Below are 21479 nucleotides of genomic sequence, written 5' to 3' on the forward strand. Positions count from 1 at the left end.
CTGGCACGTGCCCAGGGCTGGATACCAGGCCTCCTGCTGGGGCTGGCCGCACAGCTTCTTCAAATATTTACTTCCCCAGGATCTGGCCAAAGTACTGAGTGGCATAACCCTTTCTTCTGCATCAAGGTTTCTGTAGGATTGTCTTTGGCAAAGTGGAAACCAGTGTAGCCGTGTGTCCCTCAGCAGGGCTGGGAACATGGTTAGGACTCAATAAATAATCACTGAATAAATAATTTATTCTTCTTTCCACTTTAAAAACTGGGGTTGCCTGAATGGGAAACCAGGGAAATTCTGAAAACAGATGCATCGGTTAGCTTTTGCTGCATGACAAACAGTCATAAAATCTTGGTGGCATCAACAATGAGTGTTTGTTGCTCACATGACGGAGGTCAGCTGGGGTTGACCCTGCTAATCATGACCCGGGCTGGCTTCCATGTCTCGAGGTTAGTTTCTAGTCTGATCTGAGCTGGGTTCAGCTGGAGTAACTGGATTCAGCACTATCCACGTGTCTGTCACCTTCTGGGAGTCTAGCAGCTTGAGTCTCGTGACGTGGTGGGAGGTGGTGTGGTCACAGAGCTCATGGTGGGCAGTATCCGCTCCCCAGACTTAAGGAGCTGCCTGTGTTCAGCCCTGTGTAGACAGTTGCCGCCCTGAATGTAAAGAAAATCAATACATAGATGTATTTGGTAGGAGGATCTTCTTTTCAAGTGAAATCTTAACAGGAAGCATAAATAGGTGGTTCTCACCAGCTGAGCCACTCGGGGTGGGCTGAGAGGATGCTAAGGCAGCTGTCCTGGGCTCCTGCTTTTCCCTCTTAGATGCCACGGCTGCAGGGAAGCCCAGACCGAGAGCTCGAGGATGTAGCCTCTGACTGTCACTGGCATTTTTCATTTTTCTCAATCGAACCCGGAGCCTCCAGGCCCAGCAGTTTTTGCCCCATCAGAGCCTCTCGTCGAGGACGATCCAGGACAAGCATCCTCTCAGATGCGATATGGGACGGAGGTGGGGATCTATCGAGCCATCCTCCGCCATCCCCTTTACAGCCGCTTCGTTATGTAATAGTCAGCGACAAGGTTCTCGGAGGCGACAGCTGCCTTCCAGCTGAGCTGCCCCAAGAGCGTCTCCGCAGAGGGGACGTGTCTAAGCCAGAGTGCCAGGTGCGAGACGCAGATGTGATCTCTCACCTGGGCACACCACTGCCCTCTGAGCGGACCTCAACTTCCCCTTGCAAAGAATCAAAACACGAAACCCAGAACAATGCATATGCAACTTTCAAAACAGACCAAGCGGGACCTTTTTTTTTGTTTAAGCGCCTGCTCCAGCTGCTGTGCTTGCACAGCAAATCACGCCCAAGGTTAGTAGCTGTAAAACAGCCACTTACTACGCTCACAGAGTCTGTGGGTCAGGAGCTTGGGCAGGATGCAGTGAACAGGGCTTGTCTTTGCTCCAGGATGACTGGGCTGCATCTGGGAGACCTCGAGAGCTGGGGCTGGAATGACTGAAGACTAGCTTTCTCTCTTGTGGTGGTTGATACTGGCTGGTGACCAGCCCTTAGCTGGGGTTTTGGCCAGATGCCCACCCGTGGCCTCACCAAGTGACCTCTGGTGGGAGAGTTCCAGGGGTGCATCTGCAGATGGGGGGGCCACAGGGAAGCTATGTCGGGGCCCCTAACCCAGCCGTGGGAGGCCTGCCCTGTCAATCCCACCACATTCCAGGCGGTGCCAAGGCTGCCCAGATTCAAGGGGAGCGGATGGATTCTGCTTCTTGGTGGGGAGCAGCAAGGTTCTGGAAGAGCACAGGAGCCTGGAAATGTTGCTGTGGCCGTTTTTGGAAAACATAGTCAGCCATAGTCAGTGTGCTAACGGGGGGTCGGATGTTCCCTTTACCCTGCACTGCTGAGGCCAAAGGAATCAGAATATCTGGTTGCAGAGAGTTTAAGCTTCTTGTGCAGCCCGGTCCGGTCCCGTCCCGTCTCCTACCACAGGCCATTGAGTCTTCAGGGAAAGCTTTACAGTTAAAGCTTTGCTGATGAAGTCATCTGCCCAGTCCCACAGCTTGGGGGAAAAAAAACACATAAAAGAGGCAGGAAGCAGGGTACTGTGGTTAAGAACCGCATTTGGGAGCCAGATGGAAAAGACTGAATCCCATCTCTGTGCAAATAGCTCTATGGCCTGGGGCAGGCACCTCTCCACATCTGTTTCCTCATCTGTAGAAGGGGAGTCATAATAGCACAACCCTGTCCCGGGCACGTGGGAGGTACCTAATGAGTAGTAGCCATTCGTGAGAATAATCATCATTATTTCAGCACTTTGTAAAAAGCTCACGTCCCAGCAAGGGCTGTGGACCCTGCCCTGCTCCCCCTGTCCTGGAGAAGATTCTTGGCAGTCACCCTCTTTTATTTAATTTTTGTTATTCATCAGGGAACCTCTGGGAAACACTAGCTCCTACTGAGTCGGACCCTGGCTGCACACAGGGGTCTCATCATCTGATTTTATCCTGATCTTAGAATCTTAAAAAAGAGCATTTAATGTATTTTCTATGTTTCCCCCTGTCCTAAATTAATATTATGTTTCCTCAATTGAAAACCCACCACTGGGGAATTCCCTGGCGGTGCAATGGTTAGGACTCAGCGCTTTCACTGCCGAGGCCCGGGTTCAGTCCCTGGTTGGGGAACTAAGATTCTGCAAGACTAGAAGCCAAACGAAAAAAAACCCACCACTGTTTCAATAGGATAATTTACTAGAGATGGCATTACTGGGTCAAAGAATACGCATTTTTAAAAGATATTTGACAATTTGGTGTTGAGCCCAGCAGTGCCTCCCAAGCCCATGCTCAGTTTTTTTTTTTTTTAATTAATTTATTTATTTTTGGCTACGTTGGGTCTTCGTTGTGGTGCATGGGCTTCTCATTGCGGTGGCTTCTCTTGTTGCGGAGCACGGGCTCTAGGCGCACAGACTTCAGTAGTTGTGGCACGCGGGCTCAGTGGTTGTGGCTCACAGGCTCAGTAATCGTGATGCACGGGCTTAGTTGCTCTGTGGCATGTGGGATCTTCCCGGACCAGGGCTCGAACCCGTGTCCCCTGCATTGGCAGGCAGATTCTTAACCACTGCGCCACCAGGGAAGTCCCCCATGCTCAATATTAACCCTCACATGTTAGTTCACTGTTAATATTATTTCACGGTTCATTGCATACTTATTTGGGGTGAAGCACCAGGACTTTCCATGTGTTAACTGAAGTTAATCCTCATCGCATCCTTAGAGGGTGTACTGTCACCTTCATCACCCGCTGTAACAGTCACCAATTCATGCCCAGTCCTCCTTGAAATACAGCCTCATCCCCTTACTCTTCCCATGTTATTTTTAACAGCTTTATTGAGGCATAATGTACATACTGTAAAAGCTACTCGCTTTAAGCATACTATTAAGTGATTTTGAGTAAACTGACAGGGTTGTGCAGCCATCACTGTAATCCAATTTTAGAACATTTCCATCACCCCCCAAAGACCCCTCATGCCCACTTGCTCCCATATTACTGTGAAGCAGCTCCTATATTATGTTCTGGCTCATCCATAAATGTTTCAGGGTGTGTCTCACTTGCTGGGCACTCCATCTGCTTGTTGTGGTGGCCCTGCTAAGGCAGCCCCCCTCCTGCTTGTGCCCCCAAAGCAAACGCCTGCGTCCAGTGCGCTGCCTCCTGTAACCTGAGAGCCAAGGGGACGTGATTGCGGAGCAGAGGCTGCAGTCCGCCCACAGGCCATGTTTACTACGGGGTCCCGGTGAGAATCCAGTTTCACCCCAAATGCAGTTCTGCACACGTCACTGAAGGCCTCCTCTGTGCTGGGCCCTGGGAGTACAGCAGGGAATTCGCTCTGGGCCCTGCCCGTGTGCCCACAGCTGACCCATCTCCAGTGAGGAACGCGGTGGCCTCGGCTGGGGTGGCCAGCTTGTCAAGGCGTCACTCTGGCCTGATCCACACCTGAAGGTCTGCGTGTGTATTTTGCACAGCTCCCCTGGTGACCCCTTGCTTCTGGGGTTAAAGCTCGCAGTTGTTTCAGATGCACAGGAGAACCGCAAACGTGCTGGTCTCCTCCCGCGCGTAAACGGTAGGGCCTGTCCAGGGCGATGCTTTTTCCTTTCTCTGTCCCCCTCTCAGCACGAGGCAGCAGGAGCGTGGCCTTGCCCAGTGCCTGGCACGTGGAAGGCCTCAGGGGTGCACCGTAAACTATATTCATTCATTCCAGCCACAAATAACTATGGAGAACCCACGCACCGTTCAGGGTTCCTGGCTCTGGGGCAACAACAGTGAGCAAAACAGAGCAAAGCCCCCATCATCAGGGGGCTTATGTTCGGGGGGTGACAACAGAAATAAGCAGGTGAAATACACAGCTTGCTGGGGCTCTAAAGCAGAATAACCGAGTGAGGAGAGACTACAAATGGTAAAATACTTAATCTTTTTACAAAGCAGAGTATAAAACTGTATATAGCATGTAATCCAATCTTCAAAAAGGAAAAATAATACATATGTGCTCATAACATCCATATGTGGAAAGAAATACCCCAAAATACCAGGGGTGGTGGTTATCTCTGAGAAGTGGGATTATTGGTGATTTTTGTTAAATAGACACCTGTATGAATTAATTTTCTATACTGAATAAGTATTGATTATGTAATTAGAGTAACCCTGTTGACATGACCACCATTTTTAACGGGCCCACCTTTCTGAGTTGGAGCCCCAGAGCCCTGCCTCCGAGTGTGTGGGAATCTGAATCAGGGTAGGATTCCCTTCTTTTATCCGGGGTCCCACAGGCTGTTCCGTGCTCGCCCGTAGTGGGAACTGGACAGAGAGTTCAAGCCCTTGGCTGAAAACAGAGGCAAGAGCCAGGAAACGGTCCTGGAGAGAAACAAACAGGTCCTGTAGGCAGGGCAGCATCACGGCGGGGAGCAAGGACATGCCGTCGCATGCCGGGGCCCAGCGGGCTCTACTCCCCTGCTGTGTGACTCTCAGCAAGTCACTTAACCTTTCTGTGCCTCATTTTCCTTGTAAAATGATGACAGTAGTATTTACCTTCCAGGACTGCTGTGTGAGGATGAACTTGGTTAAAAATTGTAGAGCACTTAGCCCTGGGCTTGGGTATAGTCAGTGCTCACGAAGGGCTGTCCTTTGTGGAGCATCAAGTCAAGGAGGGCCAGTGTGACAGAAAGGAAATCCACATGTGAAACAAGAGACCGGGTGGCAGCTAGGCATTTTGCAGGGCAGCCCCCCACGACAGTGCATCCTCCTGGTCAGCGTCAGTGGTGCCAAGGTTGAGAGACCCTGAGTCCAGTGAAGCCGCAGCTGATGAAAAGGAAAGGGTAGATCTATATATGTGCCATTAAAGAGCTCCAAGACGTGTCATAAGGTGCTTTTTACAACTTGACGTGTGATCTTTGTAATACAAGAAAGCAAAATAAGTGGATTTTAATAACCAATGAATAATCCTGTGACACGTGGCTGTTCATGAGATTGCACGGGGCCATTTCCTGGTCCCTAGAGGGGGCTTCACCAGCAGACAGGTGCGTCTCCCCGTGCCCCAGGGCAGAGCTCAGCTGGAACACTGCAGAGTCTCCTGCCTGCCTGCCTGCTGCCAAGCAGAGTCACTAGGGGCCTGCTTGAATCTACAAATGGCTGTTTCCCATCCCTGCATCATCGTCCACATCTCTGACTTTTTGAACAAGCTTGGCTTTCATCTCCTGGGCTTTTCCAGAAAAGCCTCTTAGAGTTGGTCTGAGGCCTTTTGATGTTGCCTTTTATCAGTTACTTTCTCTCCTCCTGCCTGTCTCTCTCACTGAGACATTATCCCAAGGTCAGAATAAAAACCCTGTGAGAGGGTGGGGTGGGTGACCTGCTGGCATCCAGCCCCGGGCTCTCAAACAAAGGTGTCTGGTGCCATCTGCAGCCAGACACAGGCACACTCAGTGCCCCAGACGTGGCAGGGCATGGGGGGACAGGCCTGCTGAGGGAATGTCCCGGGGCACAGGCAGCCGGGACCCTGAGACCACCAGAGGTCATCTCCTGAGTACTGCCTCTGGAGGCTTCTCCAGAACTTGTCCATCTTAGACTTCAAAATTCCATTTCCTCCTTGAGGGAGACCCACCCAGGCCTGGGCCTGCTGCCTAGCACCTGGCCGTGGACTTAGGGACCAGCCTGTTTTAGTTCCAAAACTCTCAGGGGTCGATCGTCTCTTTCAGGTAACGTTCAGTGTGCTTCGTCTCCTGTGAAATTGAAACACTGCTGCTTTCACAAAAATTATCTCTTCCTTCTGGTAAGAATTCTGATAGCATGGGGTCAGAAAGGACACAGTTTGAGGGAGAGGAAGTGGTTTCTAGTCTGAGGGAAAGCCAGTGTCTGCAGACAGCGCCGCGGGGCGTCTGAGACCCGGCTTTGGGTTGAGGGTTCTTGCAACATGACTTTTAAACCCCTGGACATTTATGTTAGATACCTTATTTTCAACTTTCATGACAGTTCATTATAAAAGAACAGACCTGGGGCTTCCCTGATGGTCCAGTGGTTAAGACTCTTCACTTCCACTGCAGGGGGCATGGGGCACTAAGCTCCTACAGTGAGGCCAAAAAAGATAATAATAATAATAAATAAAAAAAGAACAGACCTTTATGAGAGGAGCTAGGAAGCACCCAGAGAAACAATTGAGTCCTTTTAGGTGGTATCACATTGACGTTACTCTAAACAGAGCCAGAACTTCCTTGGTGGTCCAGTGGGTAAGACTCCATGCTCCCAAATGCAGGGGGCTCGGCTTCGATCCCGCATGCATGCTGCAACTAAGAAATCTGCATGCCGCAACTAAAAGATCCCACGTGCCGCAACGAGGATCCCGAGTGCCTCAACGAAGACCCAGCACAGCCAAAAACTAATAATAAATTTTTAAGAAAAAATAAATGAATAAACGGAACCGTATGTGTCTTCCAAAAGCCTCCCAGCCTTCTTCACTTCAGTTTCTCTGAATTCAGGCTTTTCTCACTGAGAACAAGAAAAGGTCCTAATAGATAAACAACAGTGTCCTACTGTACAGCACAGGGAACTCTATTCAATGTCTTGTAATATTGAATAATAGAAAAAGAATCTGAAAAAGAACATATATGTATAACTGATATATATATATATGTACACACACGCACACACACACACACACACACACACACACATATAACTGAATTATTTTGCTGTACACCTGAAACTAACACAGCATTGTAAATCAACTCTACTTCAAATTTTTAAAAAGGGTGGGGGAAGAAGAGGTCATGAGAGGGCTGGTTGCAGGGGGCAGGGCAGTCGCCCACATCCCAGGCCTTTTCTCTCCATTGTCTGTTCTTTCTTCTGCTTCACCTTCCTGGCTGCCCCCTGAGTATTGGTCTAGAGGATTCAGGGCACTTGCAGAGGTTACCCACTGGCCCTGGAGGAGTTCTTGGAAAGTTTAGAGTCAATCAAGTCTCTCTTTTTTTCTTAAGTGCACTAGCTAAGATGCTGGCTAGCTAAAGTAGTAATAAATGACTGCTTCGGCAAAAAGGACACTTCTGGTAATGTACACAAGTACACACCATCCGCTGTCTAAACAAGATTGTCCAAAATTGGGCTCTGCTGGAGAAGAGCACGTGGTAGGCGGCCTGAGACCCAGGGGTCAGAATTCAGGAAGTCTTATTTAACAGTCAGATTTCCCAGAGAGGTCTGAGACAGTTTGGGGTAGAGCAATAATGTACTTCCTGCTGCACGGCGCTCAGCCCCGGGGCTCAGAGGGGAAGACCTGCCCGGGCCCCTTTCGTTGGTTGGGGAAACTACCACCCACGTGTCTGCAGACTTTGTCACAGATGAAGACTTATAAAAATTATTCTAGTCTTTGAATTAGGTGCAAAACAGCTTCTCCACCTAGAAATCCACTGCATAATCCTGGGTTATTTGCATTTTAAGGCAGGCCTTGAATTAAAATGCCCCAGTGTGTGTGAGAGGGTCAGTGAAAGGCTGGGGAGACCCCCCAGACTCCCCAGAGAGACGAGGCCTGGCAATGGGGGCTTATAGGGCAGCAGAGCTCTGACCATCATGCACACTCCTGAGTGAAGCAAAGCCTCCCTTTGAGGCTTTAAAACAACCTCAAGGTGTGAATCGTTGTATCACTGTGGCGGGCTGGCTGGAGAGGAACTGAGAAAATGAAAATCCTCGCGCTGCTCATTAGCAAAGGGAAATACGCAAATGTTGAGGGTCCCTGTGTGTCAGGGCCACACTCTTCTGCTTTGACCTGTTAAGCAGAACACTCTGCACGCCCACTTTAGGCTTAAGCTGAGTGTTCTTCGCTAGCTGGTGTCCCTGTACCCGAGGACCTTGGTAGAATGCTAGCAATGAGGGGCTTTGGAAAATAGAGTTTTCAGCGTTAGCCTCTTTAACCAGCGTTAGATCCATTTCGTGATCTAATTCTCATTGTAGACTCAATTTTCTACAGCGGGGTTTCTCCACGGTAGGACAGTAGTTTGAAGGCTACACTTGAGGCCAGATAGTTCTGTATCACGGGGCCTGTCCTGTGCATTGTGGAGGGTGGGTAGCATCCCCCCTGCAACTGTGACAACCAGGAGTGTCTCCAGACATTGCCAAATGTCCCATAGGACACGAAATCACACACACACACCCTTGGAGAGTCACTGTTCTGTAGGAAAGAGGCAGTGTGAAATATTTAACCTTTGTCCTAAATTAGTTGTGCTTTTAAAATAGACCCTGAGACTTTACATACGTTGAACACCTGTGTGTTATTGGTTTATCCCCTGTGTGGGGTGAACAAGACTTTGTTCTCTGTGAGTGGCCTTCCCAGAAACTCAGCATCTTCTCTCCCCTCTTCCCGTCTGCCCTTCCATGGTCGTCTTATGTTGCTAATAATTGACCTGGTCGTTCATTCATTACTAGGTCATTATTTATTCCGCACGCTCATTCATTCATGTAACAATATACTTAGCAAGCTCTCAGCGCAGGCCCAGGGGGGAGCAAGCACCACCTTGTAGCCAGGATTCCCACACATTTGATGGCACATCTGCCTTCCTCAGGTCGTTTGTGGTGAGGGCTCATAGTTTTGGGAAGGCAAAGCCGCATCTGACATGGAGGAACACGATCCCTGGAATCAGATAGACTAAGGTTCAAATCGTGACTCCGCAGCTTACAGTGGACGTAGCCTTAAGCTAATCATGGAGGCTTGTGTGCCTCCATTTCCCCTTATGAGCATGGGGGTGATCTTGTTGACCTGGCAGAGTTGTGGGGAGTCCCAAGGAGATCATGTACATCAAGCATCAGTAAGTGGTAACGACGAGGAAAATCGTAAATTTTCTATGGCAGGACAAACAAACAGAAAAAAACAAAAACAGCAACGACAAATGACATGCCCCCTTTGTGGTAGGCCTTACCCCACGGGCAGTGTGCTTCTGCATTACACATTAACCAGACCTCCTCAAAGCAGGAGGGTGAGGTCAGCCTTTGAGAAAAAGCTGGCCCCTTTCTTCACATGCCAGCATTGGAATTCTATGATTAATATATTTCTTTTTCATCTTCTATAAGGGGTTGCATTAACTAAAAAGTTTGTCTCTACATGCATAATTGAAAAAAAAACAAACACTTGAGGAACTGTGTACACAATGCTAACCTGTCAATATGATACGTAATTTCTTTGTCTCAAAAATATATGAAACTGTGGGACTTCCCTGGTGGCGCAGTGGTTAAGAATCCGCCTGCCAATGCAGGGGACACAGGTTCGAGCCCTGGTCCGGGAAGATCCCACATGCTGTGGAGCAACTAAGCCCGTGCGCCACAACTACTGAGCCTGCACGCCTAGAGCCCATGCTCCGCGACAAGAGAAGCCACCGCAATGAGAAGCCCACGCACTGCAATGAAGAATAGCCGCCGCTCGCCACAACTAGAGAAAGCCCATGGGCAGCAATGAAGACCCAATGCAGCCAAAAAGAAATAAATAAATGTATTAAAAATATATAAAAAACTGCATTTCTAATGCCTGATCAATGGAGCAGTTCTCAGAGCTTCTGATGATTTGTTTCCCAGGTTATAGTACTCAGTTTGGCTCGAATACAATTCTCTTTTCTTCTTAGCTTGCTGGTTATTTGATTTTTCGTTGACAGTAGCTTACTGTCTGCCAGCTGGTAGGTTATACGTATGAACTGACATCTTGGTGGGTCAAAAACAGTCAAATATTGGCAACTTCCTTCAGTTCAACCTAACATGGAAACCTGGGGTTCAATATCACGCTGACTCGGTGGAGGTCCAGCAAATAAGGGAGGTGGTCCTGCCTGGTTATTTCCAGAATTCCTGCCCTCTCCCTGAGGATGCATCCTGCCAGCACATGGACCTCAGAGAACAGAGAGAACAGACCACTCCCTGCCGCCCTTGGCGTTCACGATGGCTTGTGTTTCAAAAGCTTGTACTGTGGGAAATTACACTGTTCCAGCCAGTTTGTGATGGGGTAAACCTGGATTGTGGCAGCTCCTCGGTCCCCTGTGGTTGTCTGTGTTTCTGTTGTGGTGTTGTTCGTTCCCTGGGTGCCTATCTTGGGTGGGCATTTCTCTGATGTCTCTGTGTTCACGTCCCAGGTCTCGCTGCTGATTGCCTTCATCTGCGTGAGGAACTCTGTGTGGACCAGCTACAGTGCCTACAGCTACTTTGAAGTGGTCACCATCTGCAACTTGATCATGATTCTTGCCTTTTACCTGGTCCACCTCTTCCGCCTGTACCGTGTGCTCACCTGTATCAGCTGGCCCCTGTCGGTAAGGGAGTGGCCGGGCCAGGATGCAGGCTGGGCACTGAGACCTGACGGAGTCCTTCTTGTCTGCCTACCCCGCCTCCTGCACCATCCTTGGCTGCTTCAGCTCTGAATTTCCCACTGTTGGGTGCACGTCTATGCCTCATGTCCCACTGGTTTCTAAAACTCACCTTCCAGCTACAAGAAGGCTGTGCCTCTCACCTCAGTGCTTGTTTTCTCAAGTGACAGAAAATGGGCTGTGTGTGTGTGTGTGACTTGGAGGAGGAACATAGAAGGAAGAAGCTGATAGGGGTAATGGGTATTTACACTGTGTGAGTATTGATAAGATTTGTCAGCTAAAGTGGACTGGCAGAGTCTGAGGAAACATGTCAGAAATTGCTAGGGTTTTTTCTTCCCACTATGTTCTTTTTAAAAACAGCTTTATTGATATATAGTTCACATGTCATACAATTACCCATTGAAGTGTACAATTCAATGAATTTTAGTGTATTTCCAGACTTGTGTAACCATTACCTCAGTTATTTTTAGAATGTTTTCATCACCTCAAAAAGAAACTCTGTACCCTTTAGCTGTTACCTCCTATCCCTCATCACCTCCAGCCCTGAGCAACTACTAATTGGCTTCCTGCCTCTGTAACTTTTCCTGTTCTGGACATACCATGTAAATGGACTCATATATTTGGTCTTCTGTGACTAGCTTCTTTCATTTAGTAGAGGGTTTTCATGGTTGATCTATGTTGTAGCATATATCAGTACTTCATTTCTTTTTATAGCTGATATTCCATGGAAAGGATATACCACATTTTGTTTATTCATTCATCATTGATGGACATGTGGCAATTATGAATTTCCACCTTTTGTCAATTATGAATCATGTTGCTATGAACATTTTGTGTACAAATTTTGTGTGTGGACATATTTTCATTTTGCTTGGGAATATACCTAAGAGTGGAATTGCTGGGTCACATGGTAACTATGTTTAATTGTTTGAGGAACTGCCAGACTGTTTTCCAAAGTGGATGTACCACTTTACATTCCTAGCAGCGGTGTATAAAGGTTCGAATTTTTCCACATCCTTGTCAACACTTGTTATTTCTGACTGAGATTTTATTCCAGTGAGTGTGAAGTTACAGCTTGTGGTTTTGATTTGCATTTCTCTGATGACTAACGGTGTTAGTCATCTTTTCATGTGCTTTTTGGCCATTTGTATATTTTCTTTAGAGAAATGTCTTTTCAGATCCTTTGCCAATTTTTTGATTAAGTTGTCTTTTTATTATTGAGTTGTAAGAGTTCTTTGTATATTCTAGTTAAATGTCCTTTATCAGATATTTTCTCCCATAATTTTTTCTTTTTCTTTTCTTTTTGTCTTTACTTTCTTGATAGTATCTGTTAAAGGACAAGTTTTTTATTTTGATGAAATCTAATTTATATTTTTCTTTCGTTGTTTATGGTTTTGGTATAATATCTAAAAAGCCATTGCCAATTCAAGATCATGAAGATTCACCTCTGTGTTTTCTTTTAAGCCTTCCATACTTTTAGCTCTTACATTTAGGTGTTTGATCCATTTTGAGTTAATTTTTGCATATAGTATGAAGGAAGGATTCAGCTTCATTCTTTTGCATGTGAATATCCTGTTGTCCCAGTTATCTGTTGGGAAGGCTGTTCTTTCTCCCATTGAGTGGTCTTGGCAGCTTGTTGAAAATTAGTTGGCCATAAATGCATGGATTTATTTCTGGACTCTCAACTCTGTTGCACTGATCTTACTATACTACCTTGATCACTATGGATTTGCAGTAAGTTTTGAAATTAGGAAGTGTGAGTCTTCCCATTTGTCCTCTTTTTTCAGGATTGTTTTGGATTTTTGCCATTCCATATGAACTTTAGAGTCAGCTTTTCAGTTTCTACAAAGAAGTCACCCGGGATTCTAATACGAATTGCATTGAATCGGTAGATAAGTTTGGAGAGTATTACCATTTTAACAATATTAAGTCATGATCCATGAACATGGGAGGTTTTCCCATTTATTTAGATCTTTTAAAATTTCTTGGGCTTCCCTGGTGGCGCAGTGGTTGAGAGTCCGCCTGCCGATGCAGGGGAAGCGAGTTCGTGCCCCAGTCCGGGAAGATCCCACATGCTGCGGAGCGGCTGGGCCCGTGAGCCATGGCCGCTGAGCCTGTGCGTCCGGAGCCTGTGCTCCGCAACGGGAGAGGCCGCAATGGTAAGAGGCCCGCGTACCGCAAAAAAAAAAAAAAAAATTCTTTCAACAATGTTTTGTAGTTTTCAGAGTATGAGTTTTATACTATTTTTGTTTAGTGTGTTCCTAAGTATCTTATCCTTTTTATACTATTTCAACTGTAATTATTAATTTCATTTTTGGAGTGTTCATTGCAAGTGGATAGAAATACAATTGATTTCTGTATATTGATCTTGTAGCCTCAATCTTGTTGAAATCATTTATTAGCTCTAATAGATTGTTAGTGGATTCCTTAGGATTTTCAAATCTATCTATAAGAGCATATCATCTGTGAATAGAGACAGTTTTACATTCCTTTCCAATCTAGATGCTTTTTGCTTCATTTTCTTGGCTCATTGCAAGAAATTAGTTGAATGTTGCATTAAAGTGGCAAGAGCAGATATCATTATCTTGTTCCTTATTTTAGGAGGAAAGCACTCATCTTTTATCGTTAAATATGATGTTAGGTGGGGGTTTTGTAGGAGGTTTATCAAATAGAAGAACTTACCTTCTAGTCCTGCTTTGTTGCTTCCATCATGAAAGGGTGTTAGAATCTGTCAAATGCTTTTTCTTTGTTTATTGAGATAGTCATGTAGGTTTTCCCCCCAGGATTCTATTAATATGGCATATTACATTGATATTCACATGTGTAACTAACTTTGCATTCCTGGGACAATTCTGATTGGCTGTGGTGTATAATTCAGTTTATGTGGAGCTGGATTTGGTTTGCTAGGATTTTTGCGTTTGTATTCATAAGATATATTATTGGTCTTTAGTTTTCCTGTGATGTCTTTGGTTTTGTTAGTAGGGTAATATTGCCCTCATAGAATGATCTGGGAAGTGTTCCCTCCTCTTGTGTTCTTTAGAAGAGTTTGGGAAGAGTTGGAATTGATTCTTCTCTAAATGTTTGGTAGAATTCTGCAGTGAAGCCACCTGGTCCTGAGCTTTTCTTGTGGGTAGTGTTTTTATTATTAATTCAAATTCTACTTGCTATAAATTTTATTCAGATTATTCCTACTTGAGTCATTTTCAGTAGCATGTCTTTCTAGGAATATCTCCATTTCATCTAAGTTATCTAACTTATTGGCATATGATTGATCATAGTATTCTTTTAAAATCCTTTTTATCTCTGTAACACCAGTAGTGATGTCCCCGCTTTTATTTATTTATTTATGGCCACACCTCTTTGCTTGTGGGACCTTAGTTTCGAGACCAGGGATTGAACCCAGGCCCCAGCAGTGAAAGCACTGAGTCCTAACCACTGGATCACCAGGGGATTCCCATCTGTCTTTCATTTCTGATTCTGGTCATTTGAATGTTTTCTTTTTTTTTCTTGATCAGTCTAGCTAAAGGTTTCGCTATTCTGTTGACCTTTTCAACCAACCAGCTATTGATTTCATTCATTTCCTCTATTTTTCTTCCGTTCTCTGTATCATTCATTTCTGCTCCAATCTTTATTTCCTTCTTTCTTCTTGCTTTAGGTTTAGTTTGCTTTCCTTTTTCCAGTGTCTTAAGGTAAAGGTTAGGTTATTAATTTGAAACCTTTCTTCATGTTTAATATAAGCCTTGACAGCTATAAATTTCTCTCGGGAGCACACCCCACTGTCAGTGGCCCTAAGCCCCAGTTCTCCTCTGATCTGGCGTTTGTGGGGAGGGGAAAGGATGAGGCGAAGCATTCCTTTGTTGTCGAATGATAGAGGCCCCGCCTCATCCAGGGCCTGCAAAGACCCCATTTTATCATGGAGAGTGAATGGGGCAGAAATGGATGCCCCTGTGGACCCAAGGGAAGCAAAGGCAGAGTCAGCCCTTCCTGCAGACCCCTCAGCAGTCTGGCCTGAGGGCACACTTCCAACAGAAAAGAAGAGGGAAGACAAAATGAGGACAGAACTGGGAGGACTTTTGTTCATGGAATGGGGAGACCCTCCAGGCAGCCACCAAAACCAGCACATTGCTAGCCCAGAACTTTCTCTGAAGCAGAAGCAAAGGCACACATCTTTTTAAGGGGCTTTGCTTCTCAGAGCTGGAGCTTCATTTAAACTCTCCATCCTTGGAGTTAGAAGCAGCTCATTTGCTTGTTAGTAGCTTTGGCCGGAGGTCAAGGTACCGTGGACAGATTGACCTCAGGAGGGGAGTGGTCCTTAGGGGACATCTCTCCTCACCCGAGAAGCATCCTTTCTCTTTGTCGCCTCTCCTCCTGCCTGCCTGGCGTCTTTTCTCTCTTGTGTGGCCTCATTCTGGCTGGCCTTCCTTTCTCATTGCCAGTGAGCTTCGCTGCTCCTGCCAGGGTGTTACAGGGAGAAGAGGAAGTGTCACTCCCTCCCCTCCATTCATCTCTCCTAACGCCCAGGTGCCTCTGAGAACCAGGAATGGAGCTCCCTACCCACTGCTCTGCTTTGTTTTTGCCCCCAGGAACTCCTGCACTATTTAATCGGTACCCTGCTTCTCCTAATCGCGTCCATCGTGGCAGCTTCCAAGAGTTACAACCAGAGCCGACTGGTGGCTGGAGCGGTGAGGACATTCTCCGGGAAGCGGCAGGAGTGAATTCCTGTTCCGAATGCTCATTTTCTTCCTCTCAGGGCAGCAAAGGGGTTGTTCTCTGGGGCCTTTCTTTCTCAGAATCAGTCTGGACCTATGATCCACCAGCAGTGGTTTCCAAATAGCCTTAAACTTGGGCCCACGGTGGAGGGTGTCAGAAGGTGGATGGGCAGGACTGTTACGAACTCAAATGGCCCCAGCGGCCCAGGCCTCTTTCTCTTACAGCCACTCCTTAAATCACAGGGCAAGTAGGTTTTAATTCTCATGTTCACTCTGGTCATTTGCTCATGGCTGTCTCAGCCCCGTTCAGGGAAAGGTTCTGAGGCCTTTTTCCAGCCCAGGGGAACATTTTTGTGATCAGCTAGTGATAATCTGCCGTGAGTCCTAGCTTTGCCCTTCCTGACTTTTAACAGTATTCAGGCCAGGAAATAACACTCCTATACCTTTCATAGGTGAAAATTGACCCATCTGCTAACATGAATAGAAGTAGCATGGAAGTGGACAGAACATAGTGCTATGGGAGCTATATATATTTATCTATGACCCATCTGCTAACATGAATAGAAGTAGCATGGAAGTGGACAGAACATAGTGCTATGGGAGCGATATATGTTTATCACACAGATACACATATGTGTATATACATTATTGTAAAAAGATCTATAGATTGCTGTCATCTGATTTCTGATTTAGCTAATTGTTTACAGTTTGGAAGTCTGTAGGCCAGAACTGATTTGCCTCACTTTTCAAATGAGTTTGAAGAAAAGCTCTCTGTGTGATAGTCACTCACTTCCGCACGGTACCAAAATTCTCTGGACTTTGGGCCAAGAGTGGATGAGTGCCTGGAATTCCACGGAGGGGTGGAGTCTGCATGGGGCAGAAGGTCACCGCGGAGGGGCAGCCAAACCCCTGAGCACTCTTGCCCCCTAAGCACCTTCCCCCCCTCCCCAGGCAGTTTCCAAGAAGAGGAATGGTTGCCCCCTGCCCAGCTGCAGGCAGGCTGGCGGAGGGGGGGACAGAAGAGCTTGGCGCCCGCTGTGTTTCAGGACCACGCGGGGAGATTCCCACTGGGTTTCCTCATTGAGGTGGCACATGACAATGTTAGCCCTGGAATCCCAGTAAACCCCATTTGTCGTACACGATCTCTGTGCCTAGGACCAAGCATGGGCCAGGCAAGGGGCCAGGAGAAATGAAAAGACATGGTCCGTGCTGATGAGAAAGTGGCGATCTAGCTTAGGCCGGGGCACATGAAACAATGAGCACACAAGGCACTGTCATCCAGAGGAGCGTTGTGTAGCCCAATATTAAACTGTTCAGTTATGCAGTGTGGACAGTTGGAGACTGGGATGGTGTATAATGTGCTAATTGTGCGGAACAGACAATGAGAGGCCAGGACAGGCTCTAACAGGCTGATTATGTGGTGCAGACACTTGGTACAAAAGGAGGCACGGCAGTGGACGGGGTCGGGGGTGGGGTGACGGGCAGCCACGTGTGGAAACCAGCAGCTAGGTTGGATGATCCCGCGCTTGGTCTGGCTGCTCCTGGGCTGGACCTCAGGGAGCTCCCAGCCGTGCACTTGGAGGGCCCGAGGACACCTGGGCAACAGGCAAGCAGAGGTGGACTCTGGGCTCAGATCTCTGGTCTGGCCCTTGCTGGCTCCACATTCCTGGGCTGAAGAGTTGACCTCCTGTCCCTGGTTTCTTGAGCTGAAAAATGGGGGGAGACGTAACAGCCGTGCCCACCTGGCAGAGCTGTGCGGGTTCCTTTAAAGGGCTTAGAACACTGCCTGGTACGAAGTAAGTGCTCAGTCAGTGTTAGCTGCTGCAGCTGCCAGTGTTGTTGACAAGTCAGGAGAGGCTGCAGGCTTCCAAGTTCCAGGCAGAGACACCTGAGTCCCTGCCTGTTTCTTGCTCCATCATTTAATGCGCCACCGTGAGGCCCTTTCCTTATCACAGATGAGGCAGCCGCTCTGGGCTAGGTGCTCACAGCTGAGCACAGAAAGGAAAGGAGCGCTGCCTGAACTTACTTCAGCCTAATGTTACTGAAATACATGCAAACCTAAGACTAGGTATTGGGGCCTCAGCTTCTGGCTCCGACACAGCTGTAAAGCCAGACAGACAGAAAGCCTTTATGGGTGAAGTGCAGATGGTGCCACCACACCAAGAAAATCCACTTGAACGTTAATGTGTTAAAAACCCAAATTAAAAGGTACCGTTCCTCCTTCTTCTGTCTTATCCTCCTTCTTCTGTCTTATTAGCCCAGGATAATTAAAGTCCGGTGGCTTGGCCCTAGCTCTGTTGTAAACATAAACCCGAGCGTGGGCAGGTAGCTGCCTAGAGAAGAGGCGAGGGGTGGCGACCGGAGGCCTGACTGTGTCCCAGCTGCAGGCCCGGCCAGGGCCCGGGCATCACCTCCACACCTGAGCGAGGACAGGTGGCCGGGTCACTTGAGTCCCTGAGCTCCCTCCCAGCCACAGCTGGTATAGGAAACAGGCCCAGGGATGAGCAGCAGAAGGGGCTGCCCGAGTGACTGCCCTTGGCCTGGGCGTCTGCTGCCCCCTTTCTCCCGTGCAGATCTTCGGCTTCCTGGCCACCTTCCTCTGCCTGGCGAGCGTGTGGCTGTCCTACAAGATCTCGTGCGTGACCCAGTCAACAGGTGAGTTCTGGTCTGAAAACATGACCAAGAAGGTTCCCTCTGCTCAGGCACGGGGGGACACAGGCTCTGGAGCTCGGCAGTAGGGAGCCACCCTGCTGCAGAGGACCCTCTGCTCCGTCTCTCTGCGTCTCTGATGGCCAAGCGTTTTCTTTAAATGAGTTTCCTAATGACAAAAATAAAATGTAGTACATTTAGAAAATCGAAATAAGAAAAAGAAATTAAAAAAAATAAAAACCATTATCACAGTACCCAGAAATAGCACCTGCTGGGTGTCTCTCCCTCCTGCATTTCCTCTCTGAGTATATATATAGAGAGAGAGATGTGCTTGTTTTGTTTGTTTGGCTGCCCCGTGCGGCTGGCAGGATCTTAGTTCCCCGACCAGGGAGCGAAACCATGCTCCCTGCAGTGGAAGCACAGAGTCTAAACCACTGGACCGCCAGGGAGGTCCCAACACATGTGCATTTATTAAAGGATCAGAGTTCATGTATTATTTTGTAACCTTCTCTTCTGCTCCTACCTAGCCTCCTGTCAGGCACTTTCCCCACATCATTAGGTGTCCTTCTCTGGCATCCTTCGTGGCTCCACAGTGTTGCACTGGCTCCATTGCATGTCGGTGCCGTAGTTTACTTGTCTCCTATTTGGGGGCATTACGTTTGTTTGTTTTTTTTTAATTCTTTCCTACTAAACAGTGCTGTAATGAATATCCTTGTAAATATATCCCTATACACACACTTAATATATTTTATCTTTAGAATAAATTTCTAGAAATAGAATTGCTGAAAATCAAACCAGCTATTTCGGTTAATTTACTTCTTTCTTTGATCCAGCACTTCCTTTCTTTCTTCTTTTTGTTTGTTTTTTAAAAATACATTAAAAATATCGAAGCACCTTACCTTGCCCAGCAGAGAGGTTGCCAACAGCAGCGCTTCGATCTTAATGGTCCCACTGGCAAAAAGCTAACAGAAGGCTAGGTGAAAGGAGCCAGTCACCAAGGACCACATATTGTAGGATTCCATTTAGGAAAAATATCCAAAATAGACAAATCCACAGAGACAGAGAGTAGGGTAGGGGTTGCTTCTTTTGGAAGTGATGAGAATGTTCTAAAATCGGGGTAGCTGCACAATTCTGTGAATATAGTGCAAACGGCGGAATTGAACACTTTAAATGGGTGAACTGTATGGTATATGAATGATATGTCTGTGAAGCTGTTTAAGAAAAATTGAATGATGAAAAAAGAATGCGAAAAAGTTAATAGGTAATGTCTAAACGTAATCTGTAAGTATACATATACTAGGTAAAATTACGGAGGAAGAGCCAAAACAAACAGCTGAAGAAGTTACAGTCCCTCTGAGGAAGAGGCCTGGGGTGGAGAGGAGCAGGGAGAGGAATCATCGTTCCCACGGGAGGTGGTGCGGGCGGGGGGGAGGCAGCGCATGCGCAGCCGTGGGGCGGCCCTGCCGGCCGAGCTCTCCCAACTCTGCCGTTTCCTTCCGCAGATGCCGCCGTCTGATGCCCTAACAGCCCGCCAGCCCTGTAGGAGGCGCTGCAGGACGTGTGACCCACGCTGATGGAGGGGCTTGAGCCGGCGGCCGCAGGAGAGACCGGGGTCTGGGTCCCCGGGCCGGTGGGTGCGGGACGGGCCCTTCCTCCGGCTCCTGAGCGGGTCCAGCCTCTCTCGCCAGCCTTCTTCACTTCCTCAGAGAATATTCCTCCCCGTCCGGGAAAGAAAAGCAGCCTCCAGGGAAATCTGATCTCTCCCTCCTGCTTTAGAACCGCCTCAGGGACTGATGCCCCCCTCCCCTCGTTAAGGTGAAGGGGTGGTTTTTGAATACTTTGCCGAACCCTTCCCCTCTCCCCAGACCTCGAAGGGGCGCTGCCTTAAATCCTCTTATGAAAACACAGCCACCTCCTAATTTATCTCGCTTGGAAATCTGGTCTTGAAGGTACCCTCTTTCTTAAAGTGAGGCTTACGGGAGCACCATGCGGTCAGCCTGTCCCCAAATAGGAGGTCTTGGCTCCTTTCTTGTTGTTACCATTGTGTACTTGTTTGTGTGTTTTTCAATAAAATGTTGACTTGGCCAATTGCAGAAGGATTTCTTATTAAGTTAGAAGAAGGCTGTGAAGTGAGCGCTACCTGGAGGCCCACTGGAGGTAAGAGGAGCGGAGGGTGCAGATGGTCCTGGCCTCAAGATTTGAGTATTTTCTTTCTTTTTTATAAATTATTTATTTAATTTTGGCTGTGTTGGGTCTTCGTTGCTGGGCGTGGGCTTCCTCTAGTTGCGGAGAGCGGGGGCTACTCTTCCATGGGATGCGCGGGCTTCTCATTGCGGTGGCTTCTCTTGTTGTGGAGCACTGGCTCTAGGCGCGCGGGCTTCGGTAGTTGTGGCGCACGGGCTTAATTGCTCCGTGGCATGTGGGATCTTCCCGCACCAGGGGTCGAACCCGTGTCCCCTGCATTGGCACGCGGATTCCTAACCACTGCGCCACCAGGGAAGTCCTTGTGTATTTTCAAAGTAAATTGATATAAAGGGTGGAAGCCAGTACAGTTTACACAAGACTCAAAAGCAACACAGGCAGCCTTTAAAAAGAGGGCAGTTCTGACACATGCTACCCCATGGATGAACCTTGAAGATATTGTGTTAAGTGAAATAAGCCAGACACAAAAGGACAAATATTGTATGATTTTAGTTACATGAGGTGCATAGCGTAGGCAGAATTTAGAGAGACAGGAAGTAAAGTGGTGGTTGGTTGCCAGGGTCTGGAGGGAGGGGCCCTGGTGTGAATGTTTAATGCCTACAGTTTCCATTTGGGAAGATGAAAACATTCTGGTTGGGACTTCCATGGTGGTCCAGTGGTTAGGACTCCGTGCTTCCACTTCAGGGGATACAGGTTTGATCCCTGGTCGGGGAACTAAGATCCCACATGCCGAGAAGCCAAAAAAAAAAAAAAAGCATCCTGGAGATGGACGGTGGTGATGGCTGCACAATAATCTAAATGTAATTAGTGCCACTGCGCTGTGTAACTAAAACTTGTTAAAACGGTTAACTTCTATGTTACGTATATTTTACCACAATTTTTTCTTTTTTTAAAGCAATGCAGGACCTTCTGTCTAAGGCACCTAAGTAGCTGCAAAGCTACTTGGGAAATGGAGGAAGGCAGAGGTCCAATTACGCACACCCCACAGCAGGCACCACAGTCCAGCAGAGGCCAGCGCCGTGTTCTAACAGCTAAGCGTCGCAGGTCTAAAGGATACAGGCTGCA

The 21479-nt window shown here is 47.6% G+C and overlaps 1 protein-coding gene across 1 annotated transcript in view; it reads left to right on the forward strand.

The window, feature by feature from the left end:
* Nucleotides 1-20300, forward strand: part of CMTM7 (CKLF like MARVEL transmembrane domain containing 7) — a 42508-nt gene extending 22208 nt beyond the window's left edge. Inside the window, exons 2-5 of the mRNA XM_024743503.1 lie at nucleotides 10627-10800; nucleotides 15438-15536; nucleotides 18137-18218; nucleotides 19715-20300. Coding sequence (XP_024599271.1) covers nucleotides 10627-10800; nucleotides 15438-15536; nucleotides 18137-18218; nucleotides 19715-19728 — 369 coding nt within the window. The 3' untranslated portion in view covers nucleotides 19729-20300. The remainder of the gene's footprint in view (nucleotides 1-10626; nucleotides 10801-15437; nucleotides 15537-18136; nucleotides 18219-19714) is intronic.
* The last annotated feature ends 1179 nt before the right edge of the window (nucleotides 20301-21479 follow it).

The sequence above is a fragment of the Neophocaena asiaeorientalis genome, unplaced genomic scaffold, assembly GCF_003031525.2.
Source record: "Neophocaena asiaeorientalis asiaeorientalis breed wild unplaced genomic scaffold, Neophocaena_asiaeorientalis_V1.1 scaffold332, whole genome shotgun sequence".
Lineage (NCBI taxonomy): Eukaryota > Metazoa > Chordata > Mammalia > Artiodactyla > Phocoenidae > Neophocaena > Neophocaena asiaeorientalis.